This window comes from Aphidius gifuensis, linkage group LG1 (genome assembly GCF_014905175.1).
Source record: "Aphidius gifuensis isolate YNYX2018 linkage group LG1, ASM1490517v1, whole genome shotgun sequence".
Taxonomy (NCBI): domain Eukaryota; kingdom Metazoa; phylum Arthropoda; class Insecta; order Hymenoptera; family Braconidae; genus Aphidius; species Aphidius gifuensis.
The window spans coordinates 3925411-3947188 of NC_057788.1; the positions used below are offsets into that span (position 1 = coordinate 3925411).

General features: G+C 24.3%; 1 protein-coding gene across 9 annotated transcripts in view; it reads right to left on the reverse strand.

Annotated features, from left to right (window-relative positions):
* LOC122861043 (homeobox protein cut) overlaps positions 1-21778 on the reverse strand; it is a 48155-nt gene that overhangs the window by 25250 nt on the left and 1127 nt on the right. For 3 of the 9 annotated variants that reach the window (XM_044165204.1, XM_044165201.1, XM_044165203.1), the window contains exon 1: positions 17700-19624. In XM_044165204.1, coding sequence (XP_044021139.1) covers positions 17700-17807 — 108 coding nt within the window. In that variant the 5' untranslated portion in view covers positions 17808-19624. Of the gene's footprint in view, positions 1-17699; positions 19626-21778 lie in introns of those variants that run through there. The other 6 variants (XM_044165207.1, XM_044165206.1, XM_044165198.1 and 3 more) reach the window with 5 other exon arrangements.

Sequence of the window (21778 nt, forward strand, 5' to 3'; positions counted from 1 at the left end):
TAGTGCAAAAGAATGAAAAAAAAAAAATAAAAAAGCCGTTAAAGAAAATGCAAATGATCTTGATCAATTTTAGTGTTGCTATATGTTGTACGAAGGGTGGATAAAACGAGGGGCAAGTGAGTATCCGAGTGTTCAACTGTGTTCTCAAATATCACTATAGTTACCAGTAGACACAATGCGCGGGTTATTTTTTTTTTATGATCGGTATACATTGTATATAGGGGGTTCCAATGGCACACCAAGAGACCGACAAAAAAAAAAAAGCATTTGCATAAAAAGAAATATAATAAATCATTAAAGTTTTAAAAGCTAAAAAAATTTTGAAATCTATAAAAAGATGAATCTTCGTGTATTTTTCAATCCTTTGATTTTATTATAAATTATATATTTTCTTTATCAATGATGATGAAATTCCCTCGGGGGGATTGTAAAATCCACTGAGACTACTGATTGGTTCGATAAAAGAGAACGAGGAAATCGCTAATTAGTTATCAAAGGCCAAGAATGAAAAAGGGTTCAGTGACAAAATCGTAAAATTATATATATATTTATTTTCTACTTACTAAATAACCCTTTATATATTTCCTATATATATTTTTTATTTTAAATGTATTGGTGTATTTTAAACTTTTGCTTGTATTTATATATATACATAGATGCTTAACCAAAATATATATTTAAAAAAAACTCCCCCACGTATTTTCTCTATTTTACTCACTCTGACTCTTTCAATGACATCATTCATTCCCTCAAAAACTAACAAACCATCTTACGACATCTTAATACTCTTGGGAGTGCCATACAGCTGGGTATTGATTTTCAAATCATTAATACGATGTCTAATCAAAATTCGCGTGATATTTTAGACGTGAATTGAATGACAGTACAATACAAAGAGGGTTCAAATAAATAAGTATATATTAAAAAAAAAATTTCTTTAAATGAAATAATAATTTATATACACATTATTCAATTTAAATCTTAATAAATAATATATTACGTTCAAATGAAAAAAGAAATAATAATCAATGGTTATATTGTGGTTAAAATACAATAAACAAAAACAATAGATATTCTAGAATAAGTTAGCTGTTGATAAAAGGCCACTGTGCGTGACAAAAAAATCCATCTAGGGTAGTGATATTATTACATATTATCATGAATATCGATCGTATCTAATCATACTCAATCGTCAGTGGATATCGATATTATCGAAAATTCATCATATATCGTATCATAGTATTGAATGATCATTACATATAAAAAAGGGGTATTCAAAATATATATAGAAATTCATGTATATGTATTTTATTATTATTTCTACATATTTCAGATCATTTTTCAAAAATTTAATGATAATATATGAAAATACTAAAAATTTCAAAAGAGATAATTAAAATAACAGAATATATGCTGCAAATTGGTTTTAAATTAAAATATTTAAACAATAATATATATACTGTGGTTTAATAATTTGCTGTTGAAAATTAGTCAACAACAAAATGAAATAATACAGATGATTTTATAATTAGGATTAAATAAAAATGATAACTGACATATACTAATTCAAGACTAATAAGAAAACCATCTAGATTTATATATTTTTTAAAATAGGCAAGTGTTCACAAAATTGTTTTGAAAATGAAAAAAGAAATTCCAATTTACTTTATTTATAATTTAAAAGTTATGAAAATTTGTTAAATATTATGAAAATTAATGTCAATCAATATACTATTATATAGGATATATTTTGAGAGTAGTATCAATTTGGATTGATACATGATGAAAATAGTAGAGGAATATGTATGTATCATGTCATATTGTATGCAAACCATTGAAATTTAGAGGGGTAGGGTGGAAAGAGGAGGGTGTGAATGATCGGTCAGAACCATAAAGTAATGTCGTTGTTGGGCTGAGGGGGTGGAAAAAAAAAATAATATATAGCTATAACACAATATCGATTTTATTCGTGTTTTAAATTATTAGTCGTTATATCATGATGCCAGTTTATGTGTAGCTTTAGCATAGGTCTACAAAAATAACAAAAAATAAATAAAGTAATAGCCGACTACGTGGTAATAGAAGAGTTGTTGAAATAAACCACTAAAGAGGGGAAAAAGAAAAACGATAATTTAATAATTTATATATAAAAATGAAAAATTATAAATGAATTGTCAATAATTGCAAAGAAGATTCATCAAGCAGTTTTATAATACATTCACATATAGATTGAGTGTATGTGTGTACATAAATTATTGATTCAAGTCTGTTAGACAAAAGAGTATTTCTTGTTGATATTATTTCATTTGATAGAATTATATACATATCTACTAAAATAATAATAATAATAGGAACAAAAAAAAAAAAAAGAAAAAGGGGTTGATGAGAGATTAAAAGATATGATTAAAGATGATCGAAAATGATATGCTAACATATCATATATGATTGTGATAATAAGGGTGGTAGTATAATAATAATAATAATAATAATAATAATGCGCGTGTTTATATATTTAATATATATATTTCAATTATTGTGTATAGTTAAATTAGATGTAGTTTTGTACTGACATTTGGCGATGCCCCGAGTGTATATATATATATAGATTATAGTTGAGAGAGAAAGAGAAAGAAATCCAGGGCATATTATATCATATATATTTTATGTTCATGTGTTTATATGTTGGTGTGTGTTTAATAAGGGATGAGAAATTTAGCTGATGGTAGTTTGAGATGAAACATAAAGGAGTAGTCGAATGCTGCCGGACGATTAGCTGAGGGAAAGTAAACTATATATATAATGGAGGAAAGAGGTTAATGCAAAGGTCCAGGATAATTACCCACATGGCGTATTTTACTTTGATCAAGTCTGTGTTTTTCTTCATTCGCTTATATCAAACTAAATCCCTCTTTTCTTTCAATGTAATGTATAATTGTCTATACCAACTCATCTATCTCATTTTACTTTTTTTTTTTTTTTTTTTCTTTTTTTTATACCTGTCTCACGTTCCTTTTTATATAATACATATATGTATTTTTTATACATATACTTTTGTGTATACCCTTACATCACATGTAGAGAAAAAAAAATTATAAAAAAGCCAAACTCTTTTGTCTTTTCATCCGACATTTTAATTATTTTAAATCAACTTCAAGAATTTTTTATTATTTTTTTTTTTAATTTTCACTGTGTCAGATATAAATTTGTTTTTTTTTTTAAACTCAAATAAGTTAACTATATTTCTTAAATATGTTTAGGTAAAATTTTGATTAAATTAAATTTTTTTAATTATAACATTTGATAGAAGAAAAAATCGTGATTTTTTTTAGATCAATGATATTGATAGGGGTGTCGTCGCATTTTTATTAAATATTTTTTTATTGAAGAGGTGAGATAAAAATGAAATAAAAGAAAAAAAAAAAAAGAAATTAATAATTCTCGTTATAACGAGACACAATATGTATATATAGACAAACTAGGAATGACATCACAAGCTCATACCAGTATCACCTGAATTTTAATAAAATCAATCGATTATTCAACAAGCGCATAGAATGTAATTTAATCAGAGAGGCTCGTTACCTTATTCCTTTATTGAATGCATATTAAGATGACGACAACGATGAGTTACGAGTACGTTTATATATACATGAATTTATGTGGTTAATTCAAAAGATTTTATATTTGTATATATTCATATAAAAATAATACCTTATATTGAGTATCCATTTAATTTTTTTATTTTATTTTTTTATAAATAAATTTTAATGAACTTTTAAAATAAATAAAAAATATTTTGTATATTATTGAATAATACATCAAAGTAAATTATTACAAAAAAAAATTAAATCTCAATATAGGTAATTCATCATAATAATAATAAAAATAAATATATTTTTTTTCATGTGTGTGTGTGGGAATAATAAATTTGATCCTCAAAAATTCTTAAATACCTTTTTAATTTTTTTTTCTTTTTTAGCTGATGAAAAAAAATAATAGCCTACTATATTTCTAATGATAGCTACTGATGTGTTTTGATTATTTAAATTACCAAACAATTTAATAGTAAATAAAAAAAAATTTATTGAGAATAGGTATATGGGGTTATTTCGATCACGCGACTAACATGTCTCCATACAAGTGTCATTCAAATAACTGGCATCCAATGTTAAAAATATAATTTATCAATGAGGACCAATCTCGAAAATTTTAATAATACCATATTATATAAAATTCAATTGTTCTTATTTGTGCATATTATTAACACCCATACATATTCTCTCTTATTTTCCTCCCTTGGACAATTATACAAAAACCGACAACTTATTTTATTTTAAATTTTTTTTTCCCCTATAAGCAATATACAAAAGATATGTGCGATTGAACAACATGTGCGTCTATTTGATTTGCACAATTAGATTGGGTATATCTCGTGTTACACATTTTTTTTTTTTTTTTTTTTTAAATCAACGTAAACTCCCACACGTTGTAAATATATTATTTCAACATATTTCATATATAGTTCAACTATTTTTATTATATGTCTATGTTGAATTTTTATTTCTTTCTTTTACTCAATCAGTTTCTGATTTTTTTTTTTTTTTTTACTCATCCAGACCCACAAAGCATGTCAAACAACCACAATAAGTGCCATCTGACGCTCAATTAACAAGTTAATACGGTATCATTCATAATTAAATTCAAAAAAAATTATTTTACATTTTTTTTTTTTACAATAACATGTAGACTTTGGAAATAAATAAATGCAAAATAGTTTTTTAAAATCCTTTTTTTAATTTATACAAGATTTTTTTTTATTTAACGTATTTTTTGGTGATTGTTTTTTAATTTTTTTTTTTTTTCACTTTGATTGAGCCTCTTTCACGCGGTGAGGAATATTGTTATTCACATTTCTTTTTTTTGAATTATCAAAAGCTCACACGGTGTGACGCGCGCACTTATTGTGTCACGAAAATTATTATTATTCTTATTATATATATAATTTTTTTTTTTTTCCTTATTTAAAACGGAAGCGGATGAGTGAAATATAAATATATTCGGTTAATGAATGGAGCATAGTTCCTAAAAAAAGATTAGATTTTTTAGTTTTTGACACTACATTGATTGAATAATAAAAATAAAATATATAAGGAAGAAGAGATATATATTTATTATCAAACATTTGGCTGGGTTTTTTTTTTATTTCGGGTTATTTAAAATTTTTTTTATCTTGTTGTTTTTTTTTTTTTCGAGTTGATGAGTGTAATCTTATTCTGCGTAATCACAATCTGGGTTATTATTTTCCTGTTACATATCATCGTTATAATAATTATCGTTTAAAAATTCTGAAAAAAATATCAATGCAAAATGAGCAACAAGTATAAGCTCGGTTTAGAAATTCAATCAGTTAAAAAAAAAAACATTAATTTACATTTGTAATTCGATGATATTGATATTTGATTTAAATCAATAACCGAGAATTATATATACGTCATTCGAATTGACGTCAAAACAAATATTATAATATAATAAACATTTTTAAATAAAATTTATTATATGCAGTATATTTATACTTGGCTTGTATTTACATTAATTTTTTAAAATTTTTTTATATATTTAATTTAAAAATGAGCAAAATACAATTGCCATATTTATTTATATTTTAAATAAATATAACAAATACAAAAAAATATATAGAAATTATTAAGAGGCAGAATTTTTTAAATACATGTGTTTTTATTTTTTTTGAGATAAAGGAAAGTAGGTTTATGACATATCGTTAAAATTTACGATTGTGATCAGTAAAGAGTATACACACATTAATGGACAAATCGTATCATACATTTGAAGTTAAAAAAAAAACATATAAATATATTTTTTATGTTAAAAGTTGAACAATTTTTTGCCCAGTTAATAATTAAAATTGCTAATGATGATATACGTAAGATAAATAAAATAAAAAAAAAGAGAAACAATGATTATAACGAGTAAATTTTTAAGAGGAAGTATAAAATAGATTTTTATTTTTTATTTGATTCTCTTTAAAATTTAGTAAGAGAGTAAAAGGTCCATGGGAGCCCTTCAACAAGACATCTGTTTGACATCCCTGTTTGTCAAGGCGTGACTCAGCACTTGCGTCATAAAAAAAAAAAATTACAATTTATCCTATATTTATAAAGTAACACATTTAAAAAATAAACTTTAGATTTTTTTGCTTCACATGAAATATAGATATAGTGATAGAATCAAATAGCTAAATAATAATCAACGATCAATCTGTAAATAACAATAAATTTAAGTACAAATAGATACATCAGGTATACGTATGTTGACATTTTTTTCAATAGATAACCAATTGCCTGTAAAATACGTAGACAATAGAAATAAAAATACATTTTTTTATTTAGCTTGTGCTGAGATGATAGCGATATATTTGAAAATAAAAAAAAAACTATAGACAGATGTAAGGAAACCCTTGAAGAATTTGCGACTTTTAAGAATCGATGATGATAATAAAAAATAAAAACGATAAAATATATCATCTGCTCAAATATCCGTTTAAAATATTTAAAACAAAATATAAAAATTACAACGTGTTGATCATTTATGAGGAAATGAAATTTTGAATTTAGTGCAATGACTAGAAAATCAACTGATTTAATTTATTATATTATTTTTTCCTTTCAATCTTAAGGGGGCTAATGTAAAAAAATAATAAAATAAACACGTAACAGTCGCACATATATACAGCTGAGATCTATCGGTTGCACGTGGTATTTTAAAAAATATATCAAACTTTTGAAAATGCCCATCATTCGTTGTGTGTTTTCAATCGTCATGTCTAAACTATTTCCCCCTCATTTTAATTTGTTATTTATTTATTATTATTTTTTTTTTTCGACTGTCTTTAAAAAATAAAAAATATATATCATCTTCTTTTTCTCGCACTTGGATATATTTATATTTAATATGTGTATTAGATATTATTATAAATTTATGTTTATATGTGCTCCAAGTTCCCAGGGATAAACGGCTGACACTATATACAAATTTTATATATATATCCATGTGTTTCTAAAAATATTTTTATGGTGCTCCCGCTGCGTGCCCTCGTCAGCTTCTGTTTTGAGTACTTCTCAAATATCACAGATATCACAAAAACCATAATAAATTCAAAGAAAAAAAAAAATCAAAAATCAATAAAAATTATATTCATTAATTATAATACTTCCGTAATTAAAAATTATAATAATATAATAAATTTTGTTTATCAATTTTAATTTATTCTTTGTTTTTTTTTTTTTTTTTGTATAACATAATAATTTTTTTTTTCTTTTAATAATTAAATAATTACACATGTTTGAACAAAACACTTGGCAATCGTGAGATAAACTTCTAGTGATAAGACAGAGGTATGTCATTGGTTCTTGAATACCTCTATCTAATATATTTACCCCTTCTTGTTTTTTTTTTTCTCATCTTTCTTCTATCGTCATCAGAAGCACGTATGTACGATGCAATCTGATGCATGTTTGTTTGTAAACAAATAAATTTATTTTATAATAATTTCTTTTAATTTTTTATTTTATTTGCACTTTATATACAGAGTACTCTGTAATGTACTACTAAAATGAAATAAAAAAAAATATAAACTATAGTTAATTTTCTTGAATTGAACGAAAAAAAAAAATTAATAGAATATAAAATCTAGAAAGTATATGTATAATAATGAAAAATTTAAATTCAAGTCTTTCGGAAATTGTAGATATATGATTTTTAATAAGTTTTCAGACTTTAGTATTTGTTGCATTTTGATGCAATAAATAATATTGTAATTTTAAGTTCAATCATGTCTCTCATTAAAAATCTTGAAAATATATAAATATATTATTGAATAATTGTGTAAGTGAATGGTGGCTGTTGAGAAAATAAGAGAGAACAAAGTCAGTTTGTTTTTTGTATTAGTTTGAATAAATGTAAAGAGAGAAAAAAAATACAGTGGGTAACTCCACTTTTCGTCAACGCCTACTTTGTTTTTTAAACCACGCCTATTTATTCTAGTAGCAAATTTATTATTACAAGTATATCAATAATGCAGATTAGATAAATCATATTATAAAATTAAAAAAAAAAATATTTTAAATATATGTCGCTTTTAACGAATAATATGAAAAAAAATAATTACAAATAATTTAAATTATTATTTTAATAATAGTAATAAATATATTAGAGTGTATTAATGAATAAATAAAATTAAATTGTTTTTAGAAAACAAAAAAAGAAAAAAAAAACAAGCAATACAAATTATGTTTGTTTAAGACATTGACTTTGTTTACGTTAAAAAAGAGCAAGAGCTTAAACACTGTAGACGTGGTGCTTGCATTTTAAACATGAATATGTTGGCGGCGCTTAAAATCATCTATTAATACATAAATTTAAAAAATATTTAAACACAAATCTTTCAGGTGATACAATCTATATAAATATACTCTGCAATTATCACAATTATTATTTTTATTCAAAAAAATAAATAAAAAAACTATTACAAATTTATATTTGATACATAAAAGTAGAATTTTTTACGCGTATTCATTCACAAATGAAAAAAAAAAAAAAAAAATACAAGTGTTTACTTTTATTACTACATATGCAAATATACACGTGACTTTGTCGGTGGAAAAGCACGCGTTGAAATTTGAGAAATCTCATATTACAAATTTTAATGAATGAAAAATTCTAGCATTGAAATATTTTTATTGTTTTATTTTTCATTTGATTTTTTAAATTGTTAAATTTATAATATTACATGTGTATATTTATTAATATATACGTGAGAGAGTATATAATGGCGCAGTAATGTGCAGTGAAGCAAATATCCTTTTTCCCTGATCTCTGTGTATGTATACACTAATTATACACGTCGGAATAATTATTAATGCATTGAGAAGTAAGAAGACAAGCTTGGCCATTTACAGATTATATATGTTCATTTTTTTTCAACTAATTTAGGATCATTAATTGACTGAATCGATTTACTACAATTAAAATGATTTCTTTTTTTTTATTTCAAGTAAAAATAGCATGAAAATTATGCAATATCTATTATTAATTAAAAGTTAATTGTTGCATTTTTTTAAATTTAGTAATATATAAAATTTTTTTTTTTAACACGCTAATTATATTGTTTTTTTTTTGCGTTGAAAAATTCATGTGATTTTATTTGATTGCAAGGTAGTAGTCCGAAAGTCTCTTGTCACCTTCTTGAAACTTTTCATCGTATCCCCCCATAGAAGAAGAAAGTATATATATAATATATATACACCAAATACCCAACATCAGGTCTTGAGATGACTACTCGTTGTAAATCCAATTAGCGCAAGACTTTGAAGTGGCCTCAACACTCTTCATGTATATAGAGGTTCCTTCTGAGGTCGAGGTCGAGAACTTGATAAACCACTTTCATGTTTTTTTTTTTTTCAAAAATATATATATTCCTTCTTTTGATATTTGATCGTATACAAATCCACTTGAGTCATCTTCGACATATATTGATTCCAATGAATTTAATAATAATATTGCTACACATATACATCCATTTTTTTATTTAAAGTTTTTTATATTTAAAAAGAGGAAGTATGCATGAAAGCTGACAATATATTCTTTGTCCTAAAAATATTTAATATTTTTTAAATTTATATATGAATAATAATTGTGAATGAAAAAGAAAATAAAAATTTCATTTATAAAAAAAAAAAATATATATATAGCTGCACATGCGTGCAAATTATGTTTATTTATTTTTCTTTTTTTCTTTTTTTTTTTTTATAAAGACAGACTATACATATCATCATTTAATAAACCACTACCGATTTTATGTTGCATATGTATCTAGATATGTCTATACAATTATCCATATTCATACAAACATGTATTGCACATATATGTATAAAATATGGCCTCATACAATTACACCATCATTTGCGGGTGTACTGATGGTACACTACACGTTGTTCTTCACTTGTAATTGGCAACAAACTATATACATATATATGTACACACGAGTTGGGACAATTAGAAAGTCGTTCAATTGAAAACATTTCGCAAGGACGATTGCACGAGACAGTAGATTTATTATATTTAGTGCAAGTCTAAATTTGACTTTGTTTTAAATTACAGATTATTTATTTATTTTATTTATTTATGAATATGAAATTTAATTTATTGATTATTCATGATATAAACATTGATTTATATTATAAAAAATTCAATATCTATATCATCAATAATCAATATATGTAAAAGTTCATAAAAATAAATTTTGTAATTATTTTTTATGACTATTTTCTCTTTTTAATTTTTTTTATTTCTGTTATCTTAATGTGTCAATATATACTGTTGCATTGGTTGATCATAAAACTATATGCATAAATGTATAGATATTTATTTTCAATACATTCATTCAATCGAAATTTCATTATTAAAACTTTTTTATGATAAAACATATAATGTTTTAGGACAATCAATGTGTATTGGAAATTTAAAAAAGAGATAACAGATATACAAACAAATAAGTTGTACAGACTTTGTGCGATTGTGTGTATAAATATTTTATAAAATAGAAAATAACAATGTTAATATAAATAAATAAGGCAATAAGCCAATTAAGAGTTTAGACTTGCAGTGGTTGCAAACAGAATTATTTGTCTTATTATTATATATAGTTTATATATTAAATTGAAAGTGAAGAGTCATGTACTAATGGACAAGTGTAATGGAGATAGGACCACATGTGTATATAAATGGACTAAATTGTATATAGATGTATATATGTGTTTGTTGAAATGTTTGTATATGGATAGAGTAACGAGGGATCGCGTGCATTATAGCTACCGCTAAGACAGATGAACATGTTTTGTGGTTGTTTGTATATATATAAAGTATTTTGCAGGTGTGAGATTCAAGTTTTGGTGTTAATTCACTTGAAATTAAATCTACTTTTACAATGATATTTGTTAATGCGATTTTAAAGTTTGACTGGACATGAGACATACATTTAAGTTGTAAGGGATTTTACTAATCCTTGCTTAGATTTTATACATATAATCTCATATTATTTTGTTGGTGGTGATGATGGTTGCTTAAGTTAAAAAATTTTTAACTTTATTTCTTGATAAATAATTTAAAAATTAATATTTATTTATTTGTTAAACTATTGATGGTTTAATTTTTTGATTGATAAAAATATAAAATAAAATCAATTTATATTATATTTATATATATATGAATAAAAGTATTAAGTGATGATGCAACATGAGTGAACGGGACCCCAATAAGTCGAGATGAGATCCATTGTATGGCAATCTTATAATTTAGACAATCACCGATCAATTGAATGGGCATTTACTAACATCTATAACACAACAACAGTAACAACAACAACAACAACCACAACAATAATAACAACAACACATACAGTGAAAAAAAAAAAAATATATAATAAATATAAAAAGGAATCTATGTATGTATATACAATATAACCGAAGGAAAAAAATAATGAATGAATGAATGAATGAAGGGACAAACACAAGAATGAATGAATGGCCAGATAGTGTATTCTCTCTGGCTTTATATAAAACGTTCGTAAATATAAACCCCCTTGGCCGCCTTCATTCAATTACTTCCAATAGCTTCGAGCCAATAAATACAATTTAAAAAAATATTCATTGTTCGAATAATAAGCACAACTGAATAATCTATATATATAATGTAGATGACAACAAAATAATGCTCTTGACAAACAACATGTTAATGCGCAAATCTTATCTATTAAATTAATTTAATTCATATCATATATATATATATTTAATTTGATTTAATGGATAAATAATTTTTCATCAGTAATAAAATACAACATCCTATATTTATAATGTACATACTACGATTGGTACAGATGGCTTATGCGCAATGACAACGCATCGTAACGTCACGTCCGGATGAATTGACATGCTTTAAATGATAGTGATGACTGCAAGTGGTGGTGGAGGGACATTAACGAATATCAAGCTTCCGAATCACATCGATCATTCAAACTGTGATCGACAAATTGTCTCTCATTTAAAAATAATTATACTTGCGAGCATATTATACAATGTAAAAAAACTACCTCAAAGATTAATTTATTTTTCAATATATCGGAATTATAACCAATGGAAAAACAACTAGGCTATCATAATATTTCAAGGAAAAATCATGATAATAATAATAATCATTTAGACGACGACAACGCACAGTGTGCGTATCCGGTTCGTCATAAAAGTCAATCGGATTACCTCGGACTATACGGAGAATAATGAACGGACGTGAATCGATACGTTGACACAACGTGTATATGTTTGTAAATATTTAAAAATCATCATACACAAAGGGAGTGATTAATTAATTTATTTTTATTCTATAAAAAAATGAGACCACCATGTGTTATCGGAGAGAGAAAAAAAAAAAAAAAAAATCATACATTTATTAAAAAATATAGAGACCGTTTGCCATGCTTGGTCGCGGTCAACTTCCGGTTGCTTATCAATCGTCCATTCCTTTCCCTCATTTTGGCACTTGTACATTATTTTACATACATATACACACACTATGTATATAAATATATATATCTTTGATATACATAATAATAATTATTTATTTAATTACCACATTGAAAAAAAAAAAAAAATGTAAATTCAATATGCAAAAATAATAATGAAAAATTAATAAATAAAAAAAAAGAAATGCATATACGGTTGAGAAGGTAATTCAGTCATCCAGGCGAGAATAATATGTTCATGTAATATAAGGTAAATTCAAGCAAATATGTATTATGTATATTTAAAAGGGAAATAATTTATCGAAAAAAAAAAAAAAGGTATACAGAGGATAGGAAAGTGTATATATATATAAAATAGCTAGTGAAGAAATAAGAAAATATATGGAGGGTGAGCAGTTGCAGTATATACTGATGGAAGCAACAAGAGCTTCATCAGTAGACTGCAGCATCAACCTCACCATCCATGCAGACAGCATTCGTGGATAAATATGTTTAAATACTGTATATGGCCTACTTAAATTGCTTCACCACATTATTATTTTTATTTTTTTTCATACACTTATATAGTATATAAGTTTAAAAATAATATACACAAAAATTAATTGTATGAATATTTATTCATAACACTAATTGGCGATATTATAATTATTCATGATTTAACGATTTTCAATAGGTTTTTACTTGAAACACAGTCATATGTTAACAACAACAACAATCATATATATCACAAATTACAAATGTACATACATAAGAGTTGTATTTATTCACTTATTTAAACAAATAATAAATATATATGAATGTGTGAGTTAAATGCACAGTGTTATATATATAAACCAATATTAATACACCTGCTGGCACATGATTCGATGGCAAACGTAAGACAACTGGAAGGCAATTATGATTTTAATGACTCTGACTATTGTGAAAGATAAATTTTAACATGTCGTCACTCTTTTCAATGTTTATACGCTATTTATTTATTTTTTTATTTGTGTTTTATATTTTTTTTTCATAGATATAAACACATAATAAAAAATATTTGATAAAAATTTTTTAAAATTATTTTGGAGTAATTTGATTTATTTTATTATAAAATTTATATTAATGCACTTTGTTTATTATTATGGCGCCAAAAAATGAGAATTCAAAATAAATAATAATGATAAATATTTTTATTTAATAGTCTTGGTAAAAAAAAAAAAAACATGACTTAAACTGAGTTCGATAAATGAACAGTATCCATCGTCAAATTCTTGTAAATTTTGTAAATTAAACTAGCGCGGAATCTCAGACGATCTCAAGAGTAAATTAAGTCTCATATATATATATTTTTTTTTATATTTAAAACCATCAGTTGCAACTTCAATTTAGTACGAGGTTTTATATGGGCTCACTTTGAATTCACTCGAAGCGAATCGCCTCTATCGTTGACATTAATACATGTCTATACCCAGAAAATATATGCATATATTTATATATCAGTATATATTCATTTGGAATTTTTGGAAAAGATCCAACTCGACTTTTGACTGTGCTATTCAACCAGTCTGATATTTCCTTATAAAAAATAAAGAAAGAAAAAAAAAAAAAATGGAAAATTATTTAAAAAAAGAAATAAATATAAATAAATTTTATATACATTTGAAGTTGTATCCATCCTTTTGTCTGCCATCAGTGTACTAAATATAAAGATCCACTTAAACTTCAAATATTTCATTTAAAATTTATTGATTTTAAATTAGACCAACTAATTAACAAAACTGTTTTTTTATTTGCTATATAAATAGATAATTATTTTTGTTAATAAAACTGTCAACAATGAAAAGTGTGAAAATAGTTGAAAAGGTCCAGACAATCTAATCATCATCACGTGTTTTTTATTTTTCATGTGTAAACCTGTGACAGGTCTATAGGTTCACGACCCTATGCACCCTCTTTGCCAAGTTAAATACTCAAAATAATAATGCATTTATCCGTCGGTTTACATTGCGCTCAAAGATTGCGTGTCTGGTGCATCTGTTGCGCGCATTAAAGAATTACATGTACATACATATTTGATTGTCAAATACATAACAGTATGGTCAGTGTATAAATTTACTCTTAACCAATTCTAACCGACAACTAATGTACAAATTAAAATTGATTATTAAATATCAATAAACCATGGACTATATTTATAGTTTTTATTTTTTCAAAATAAGCGTACATAAGATATTTTAAATTTATAAATAAATATCTTTATTAACGTGTGATTATTTAATAATTTTATATCACACAATGAATTAATAATAATAATAATAAATAAATAAATCGAACAAGTCGATGGGTCGTACGAGCAGTGACCCAACAATCCGGGAGTCTTTTCATCGAGGTGGTCTTTACACTCCCGAGAATGGATAAATTGTATATATGACTTTTTTTGTTGTGGGCCTCTTTTTGAGCCTTTCAAGTTCATCAAACTCACTTTGCCTAAATACATTAAACAGTTCTTTTATTTATTTATTTATTATTATTATTATTATCCTTCTTTTTTTATTATTTTATTATTCTTTAATTATTCATCATGTTGACTTTTAAAAGATTACATATTATTATTATTATTTTTTTACATTTGAAAGTACTTTATTGAATACCAAAAAATATTGAAATGAAAAAAAAAAAAAAAAATTATTGTAATAATAATAATGATAGTTAAGTTTGTGTGACAAAAAAAAATATTTTAAATTTTTTAGTATATAAGTATGCGTTGACATTTATTTTATTTATTACTATTTTTTTTTTAAAATAATTTTTTCATTCTTTTAGTTTAAATTAATAAGTAGTAACGAAAAATATTCTTTGGGTTGTTTTAAAATATGTATTTTAGATATATATGTATATTTTTAGATGAAACGTGGATGAATCACTGTTTGGCTACAAACACGATTTCTTTATATATATGTATATGACGGTCACACATTCCCTCAGCAATGCTAAATCACTCATATTGAAAATAAAATGAATTATAATTAATAATACCGGTGCATTTATATATCAAATATTTTTTAAAAATAATATATATTTAATTTATAGTACATTATGAATTTTAAAATTTATAAAAATATGAAAATAATGATAATTATATGTTTAATAAATATTTAAACATTTATCATGTTTATTAAACATGTCAAATTGTTAATTTAGATGAATTTAATTTTTGTTTTTTTTTGATTTTTATTCGCATTTATTGACTGTGCAGTCATATGACTCTTTTGATATTTTTAATTTTTTTATTTTCGTTAAAAATTGTTGTGATTTAGTAGAAATATGATTGATGATTTAATGATTTATTGATTATAAGCGGAAATTGATATTTCTGATTTTTATTGTACAGGTGACTCATCGTAATTGATGTAAAAAAATAAAACAATATTATATATGAAAAAAATAAAAAAATTCCATCATGATAATGTATATTTTTATTTTTTTATTGTCTTGATATTATTATTTAAATTTCAAGTATATATTTTTAATAATATTGTATATTTAAAATGAGTGGTTTATTGTGCAAGATAAGTAATGAAATATTGATTTATATTTTATGTTAAATTATATTATACGATTTTATCTGTAGTCATCATTATGTTTGATAACATGTATCTCAATGTTATTAAATTATAATTTTATTTTATCAATTATTTTCACAATCACGTAGTGAAAATATAATAAAATTATATCAATAATATTTTAGTAGTTGAAAAATTTAAAAATTATTACGAGACTTAGCTCCGATAGCTAGTGCCACCAAGCGGGAATTTCGGCAAGTTTTAAGTACACGCGCATTTCCCCTCCAGATTTGAAAAAAAAAAAAAAAAAAAATCTAATAAAATAAATAATAATAAAATAATATTCGAGAAGGGGAAAAACCTGCGCATCGCGTCTTTAGAATGAGATGGAATAAAATTTATAAGAGAGAAAAGGAGCAGCAACCTCAACAGCCGGTAAAAATTTTGTCCATTGTCGTGATGATGACAATATTCTATTGGCAAATGATGATGATGATGACTACAGTATTATTTATAATTCATTGTTTTTTTTTTCTTTAAATAATTTTTCATTTTCTCAACAACAACAATATACACAATTCTAATAAAATATTAATAAACCCGTGAGATATAAATTACATAATAATGATGAAAATAAATAAAATAAAAATAACAGCGCAATTTTCGATCTAATTACTAAATAAATTGATGAATGATTATTAATTTTTTATATCAAGATTTTCCATGGGTCTATCTTATTTCATGTCAAAGTGAAATCCAGTTGAAAGGCTGGAAAATTATATATATACTTTTGACAATAATTTAACGAAAAGAAGTATATTTATTTTTTTATTTTTTGTATTAACAGTTTTATTGGTTTGATTTTTTTTATTTTTTTTTAACCCGGTCCTTGACTCTTCTTTATGACTTTTTTTTTTTTTTAATACATTTTTTTTATTTCCCTCAAAGCGAGAGTAAAAGATTCAAATGTCGAAGACTTCCCGGAATTTTGTCACAAATCTTCGGTGGATATTTTTAGATTTTTTTTTTTTTCCTCTTCTTCAGTTAAGTCTACAAATATATATTGGTTTTCTTTCTCTTGATATTTAACGTGTTCATTTAACTGAGATTTATAAAAATAATATTAATAAAAAAAAAATAAAGAAAATAATTTCTATACTTGACTAAATTTTTTGATCGTTATGTCAAAAAAAAAAAAAACAACATTATTGAATTTTTTTCATTAAATTTTTATGATTTTTTTAATGTTAAAATTAAATAAAAAAAATTAAAGAAAGTTGTTAAAAATCAAAAAAAAAATAAAACACTTAAAATTGACATATTCATTGTTTCATACTTGATTCTTATGATGAAATTTTTAAACAATTTGTATTTTATTTACTCAATATTTATGTGAATATTAACTTGTGATATTTCGTTGACGGAAAAGTTTAACTCTAATCTATCACATGACAATAAAAATAATGTTTATTAAAAATTTTGAATACTAGATAAAATGTTTCAAAATAATATTTTACAACTCATCGTATATTTAAAAATAGTATAATGTAATAATTTCTTACCTGTTGCCAAAATTGAGCAAGAAGATAAATCCTTTCTTTCTTGAAAAGCCAATCCATGGATTGCATTGCTTGTAAATCGAGTGAATTTGCTTCAGCTGATGCTTGCATTGTGGCAAGTGAATTTAATGAATTAAGTATTGGCTGTTGTAATGCTGCTGTCACCGAGCTATTGTTGCCGGTTACCAAATTTCCGTGGTATGTTGTGGTGGTCGCATCATCAGTACCACCACCAGAAGCCAATAATTGGGCACCAATTGGCGCTGATGGCCCCTGGAGACCCAGTGAAGAAGCCACTTTGACGGCTTCAAAATTCTACAATTATTTAAAAATATTATCCACCACAACAGCCTTTAAGGCAATTGTTATTTTAATCACTTTTTTATTCTTGCTCTCTCACAGCACAATTCCAACATAAATTTACTTTTTTTTTTTTTTAAATTAAATTAATTCTTTTCTTATTTTCTATTTTTATTATTTTTATATTTCAATAGTCACTTGTTTGTTTTTTTATATTTTGCAAACACGGGCGACGTCGGACCCTGTGTCGTGGCATTGCCTCAATTATTTCACTAATTTTGAAAAAAAAAATTAATAATATTTATTTATTAATTTCCAATTAATACTCATATTTATTATTATCTTTACTAATTTTTTTTTTTTTTTTTTTTCACCACAATAATTTTCAATAATGTCCTTATTATTATTTAAAAAAAAATATACAACACACTTTGTCTATATATTTAAAAATCAACACAAAACTTTTTTTATAAATTTAAATGAAAAAAAAAGTTTCAATTAAAATAAAATTATTTCATCAACAAACAAATACTCCAAAAAATTCACTTTTTTTTTTTTCTTAGCACAATTAAAACACTAATTGAGTTTTATTTATTTTAAATAAATAATAAAACAAATCACTGATAATGATGCATATTTGGCAGTGATAAATTACAAGTTATATTACATGTATCCGATTATTTATTGTTAAACAACAACAAAAGGCACACGTAACAAAAAATAATAATAAATTATATTTTTTAAAATATTAAATATCCAATATAATAATTATAATATTTTTATTTATTTAAAGTATAAATAAAATAATGATAATTCTTGTTAATCCTCAAGTGTCATTGTCAAAGTGTCACAACAACAATACCACCGAATTTCGTTCTCAAAATAAAAAACATTACACTTTTATATATTTTTTTTTTTCAAAGTCCACACAGTATAAACTTTATTAACTCACGATAATTATTAAAAAACTTTTTGATTATTTTCAAAGAAAAGAAAAAAAAAAACAATCCAAATAAATAATCCAGTTGATTGTCGTTGTTGTTGTTATTATTGTTGTTGTTGTTGTTTATATTATTATTTTTTTATTGTTCTTTATTATATATATATATATATGTATATTATTAAACACAATGTTTTATGTGTTGAGCACAACGTTGCAACATATATATATATTTTTTGTTGACGGCGCCTTGTTACTGGAGCGAGACCCGTCCCAGCAGGCTTCTAATCTGAAACTAAGAGCAACTTTATAACCGATGCAATGCCTGTAGGAGGCGCCAGTAAAATAGTGGGGATGGGCGGTTGATAATGTATTGTGGTGGTGGTAAAACAGTTGCTTCATTGACTAATCAAAGTTCTACATTTATTCTCCCACTACAAGTAAAACACCGCCCGTTTATCAGACAAAATATTGTAGTGGGAGAAAAATGTTAAGAAGATACGTTTATGTTTTTTTACTTAGAGTGGGGTGACGCAGTAAAAACGGAGGCTGGCTAGGTGGTCTTTCACGATGCTCAGGCTCATCTCATATTTTTAACTCCCCGACAATTTCCTCCCGCCCTTTTGGCAAAATCCTGCTTTAGCCTTTTTCTTACCCCCTCTTATTTTTCCTCCTTCTTCAACCCATTTTTTTTTTTTTTTTTGTTGTTTTTTGCAATAGCTTTACCCGTCGCACACCTTATATTATTTGTTCTCCTACAATCTACCTATCCTCTATATCCAATCACTACTTTTTTACCCCTTTTTTTTTTTTTCATTTTCAACCCCTAAGAATTTTCAATATACGTTGACTTTTCGCTTGATGCTTTGCGACGGTATTAGTTTTTTATTTTTTTATTTTTTTTTTTGGAGTAAATTAAGATATTTGATTTAAAAACAAAAAACTATTCTTTTTCTACTTTGAAAATTAAGCTATCTTTTTTTAGCCTGTACATAGTTCAATGAATAAAAATATAACCCTTATCCAGCCTCGTTTTGTTTTTACCTTTTAATTAAAAACAAACAAACAAACAAATTGAAAAAATGTTTAAAATTTATTTAATATATAAAATGAATAGTTTATTGATCTAAAATTTGATGAATATAATTATTTAAAATTTTGAATGTCTCTTTTGAGTTGTATAAGTACAAGTGGTGGCTCTAAGTACAAGTTAAAAGTACTTGAAATATACAGCCGTGTATAAACTCTCGAAGCAGGTACCCAATATATATACAAGACAAGTTTTACATATATATAAGTCAAGCCAACAACGAGTGTGTCGATATGTTGTATACATATTTTATTTATTTTATACTTTAAATATATAAAAATACTTTTTCATTATTATTTTTTTTTTCCTATATATAACCCTTGATTGGAGTACATATCCTTGACAAAGTTGTACATTTTCAAAAAAATTTTTAACGAGACTACTTTTATAAGCATCGATATATTTTAAATACAACTTTTCATATATGTGATTTTTTTTTAGCAAAATCTATATTTTTTTTTAGCAAAAACTATTATTTTTTTTTTTTTGATTTATAACAACACTTTTACACACTCACACACTTTTTTATAATAATAAAAAAATAATAATTGATTTTGAAATATAAAAAAAATGTGATTGTTAATTTAAAGATAAAAAAAATATTTAAGTTTAGTAAAAAATGATATGCGATGATTTAGATGTTAGTTATGTATTTGATGTGCTGACGACGTGTATATGCATATTGTATATATATACAGCTATATGTACTTATAGACACCAAGTGTCTTGTCAGCTGTGCAGCTTTATACAACATTTACCCACATCAAACAACAGGACACAATAATTAATTTGTCAACGACAATAATATACAGACACTGTATATATTTAATAACAAAAAATAAAATTTATATTACATTAATTCACTCTTTACATGAAAAAATAATATATATTTTTAAATAATTTAATATTCAATATATAATAAAATAAAAATTTGTTTACGTTATATATTTTTTTCATGAAAAATAAAAATAAAATATGATCTCGTGTATCTATATCTAAAGAGTGATAATAAAAACCTAATGTGTGTTGTATTGCATTGTACGAGGAATTTAGCTTTGATCATCATCAGCAGACTAAGAATCGTTTCGTCCTCTGGTCACACGCTACTCAATAACCAGCATATAACATATATAGTCAAACATGATGAGATAAATGTGATAAATGTGATAAATAATATCATCAGCAAGACTCATTTTTTTTTTCCTTGTATTTTTTTTTTTTTTTTTATTTTATAAATGAATATGCAGACAATATTTAATTTTGAGCTTTTATATAAACACATAATAATTATGTTACAAGCATTATTACTTCAATTGCTAGTTATTTTTTTTTTCTCAACTATCAGATGAATGTGGAGTTTTAAGATGCATCACTACTCTATCATCATTTTCATCAAGTTCAAGAGCCTCACTAAGCCACAATATTCATATATTTTATTTTTTTTTTTCATTATAAAATATATATTATAAATATATTGAATTTATGTAGATTAAAAAGCACTTTTTTTTTTTTTTTTATTATTTTTAAATTGATAAGATATCGTTTTAATATTTTTAAATTTTTTTTCATTTATGGATTAATATTCACAATTACACTTGAAGAACCAATTTCATGATATTAAATTTGATATAAATTCAGTGAAATATTAAATTATTTATTTTTAATTTTATCATTTTTTTAAATTAATGATTTTATTTTATTATTTTGAAAAATTAAATTGTGTATGGTCTATTGTTTTTTGATAAAATTTTA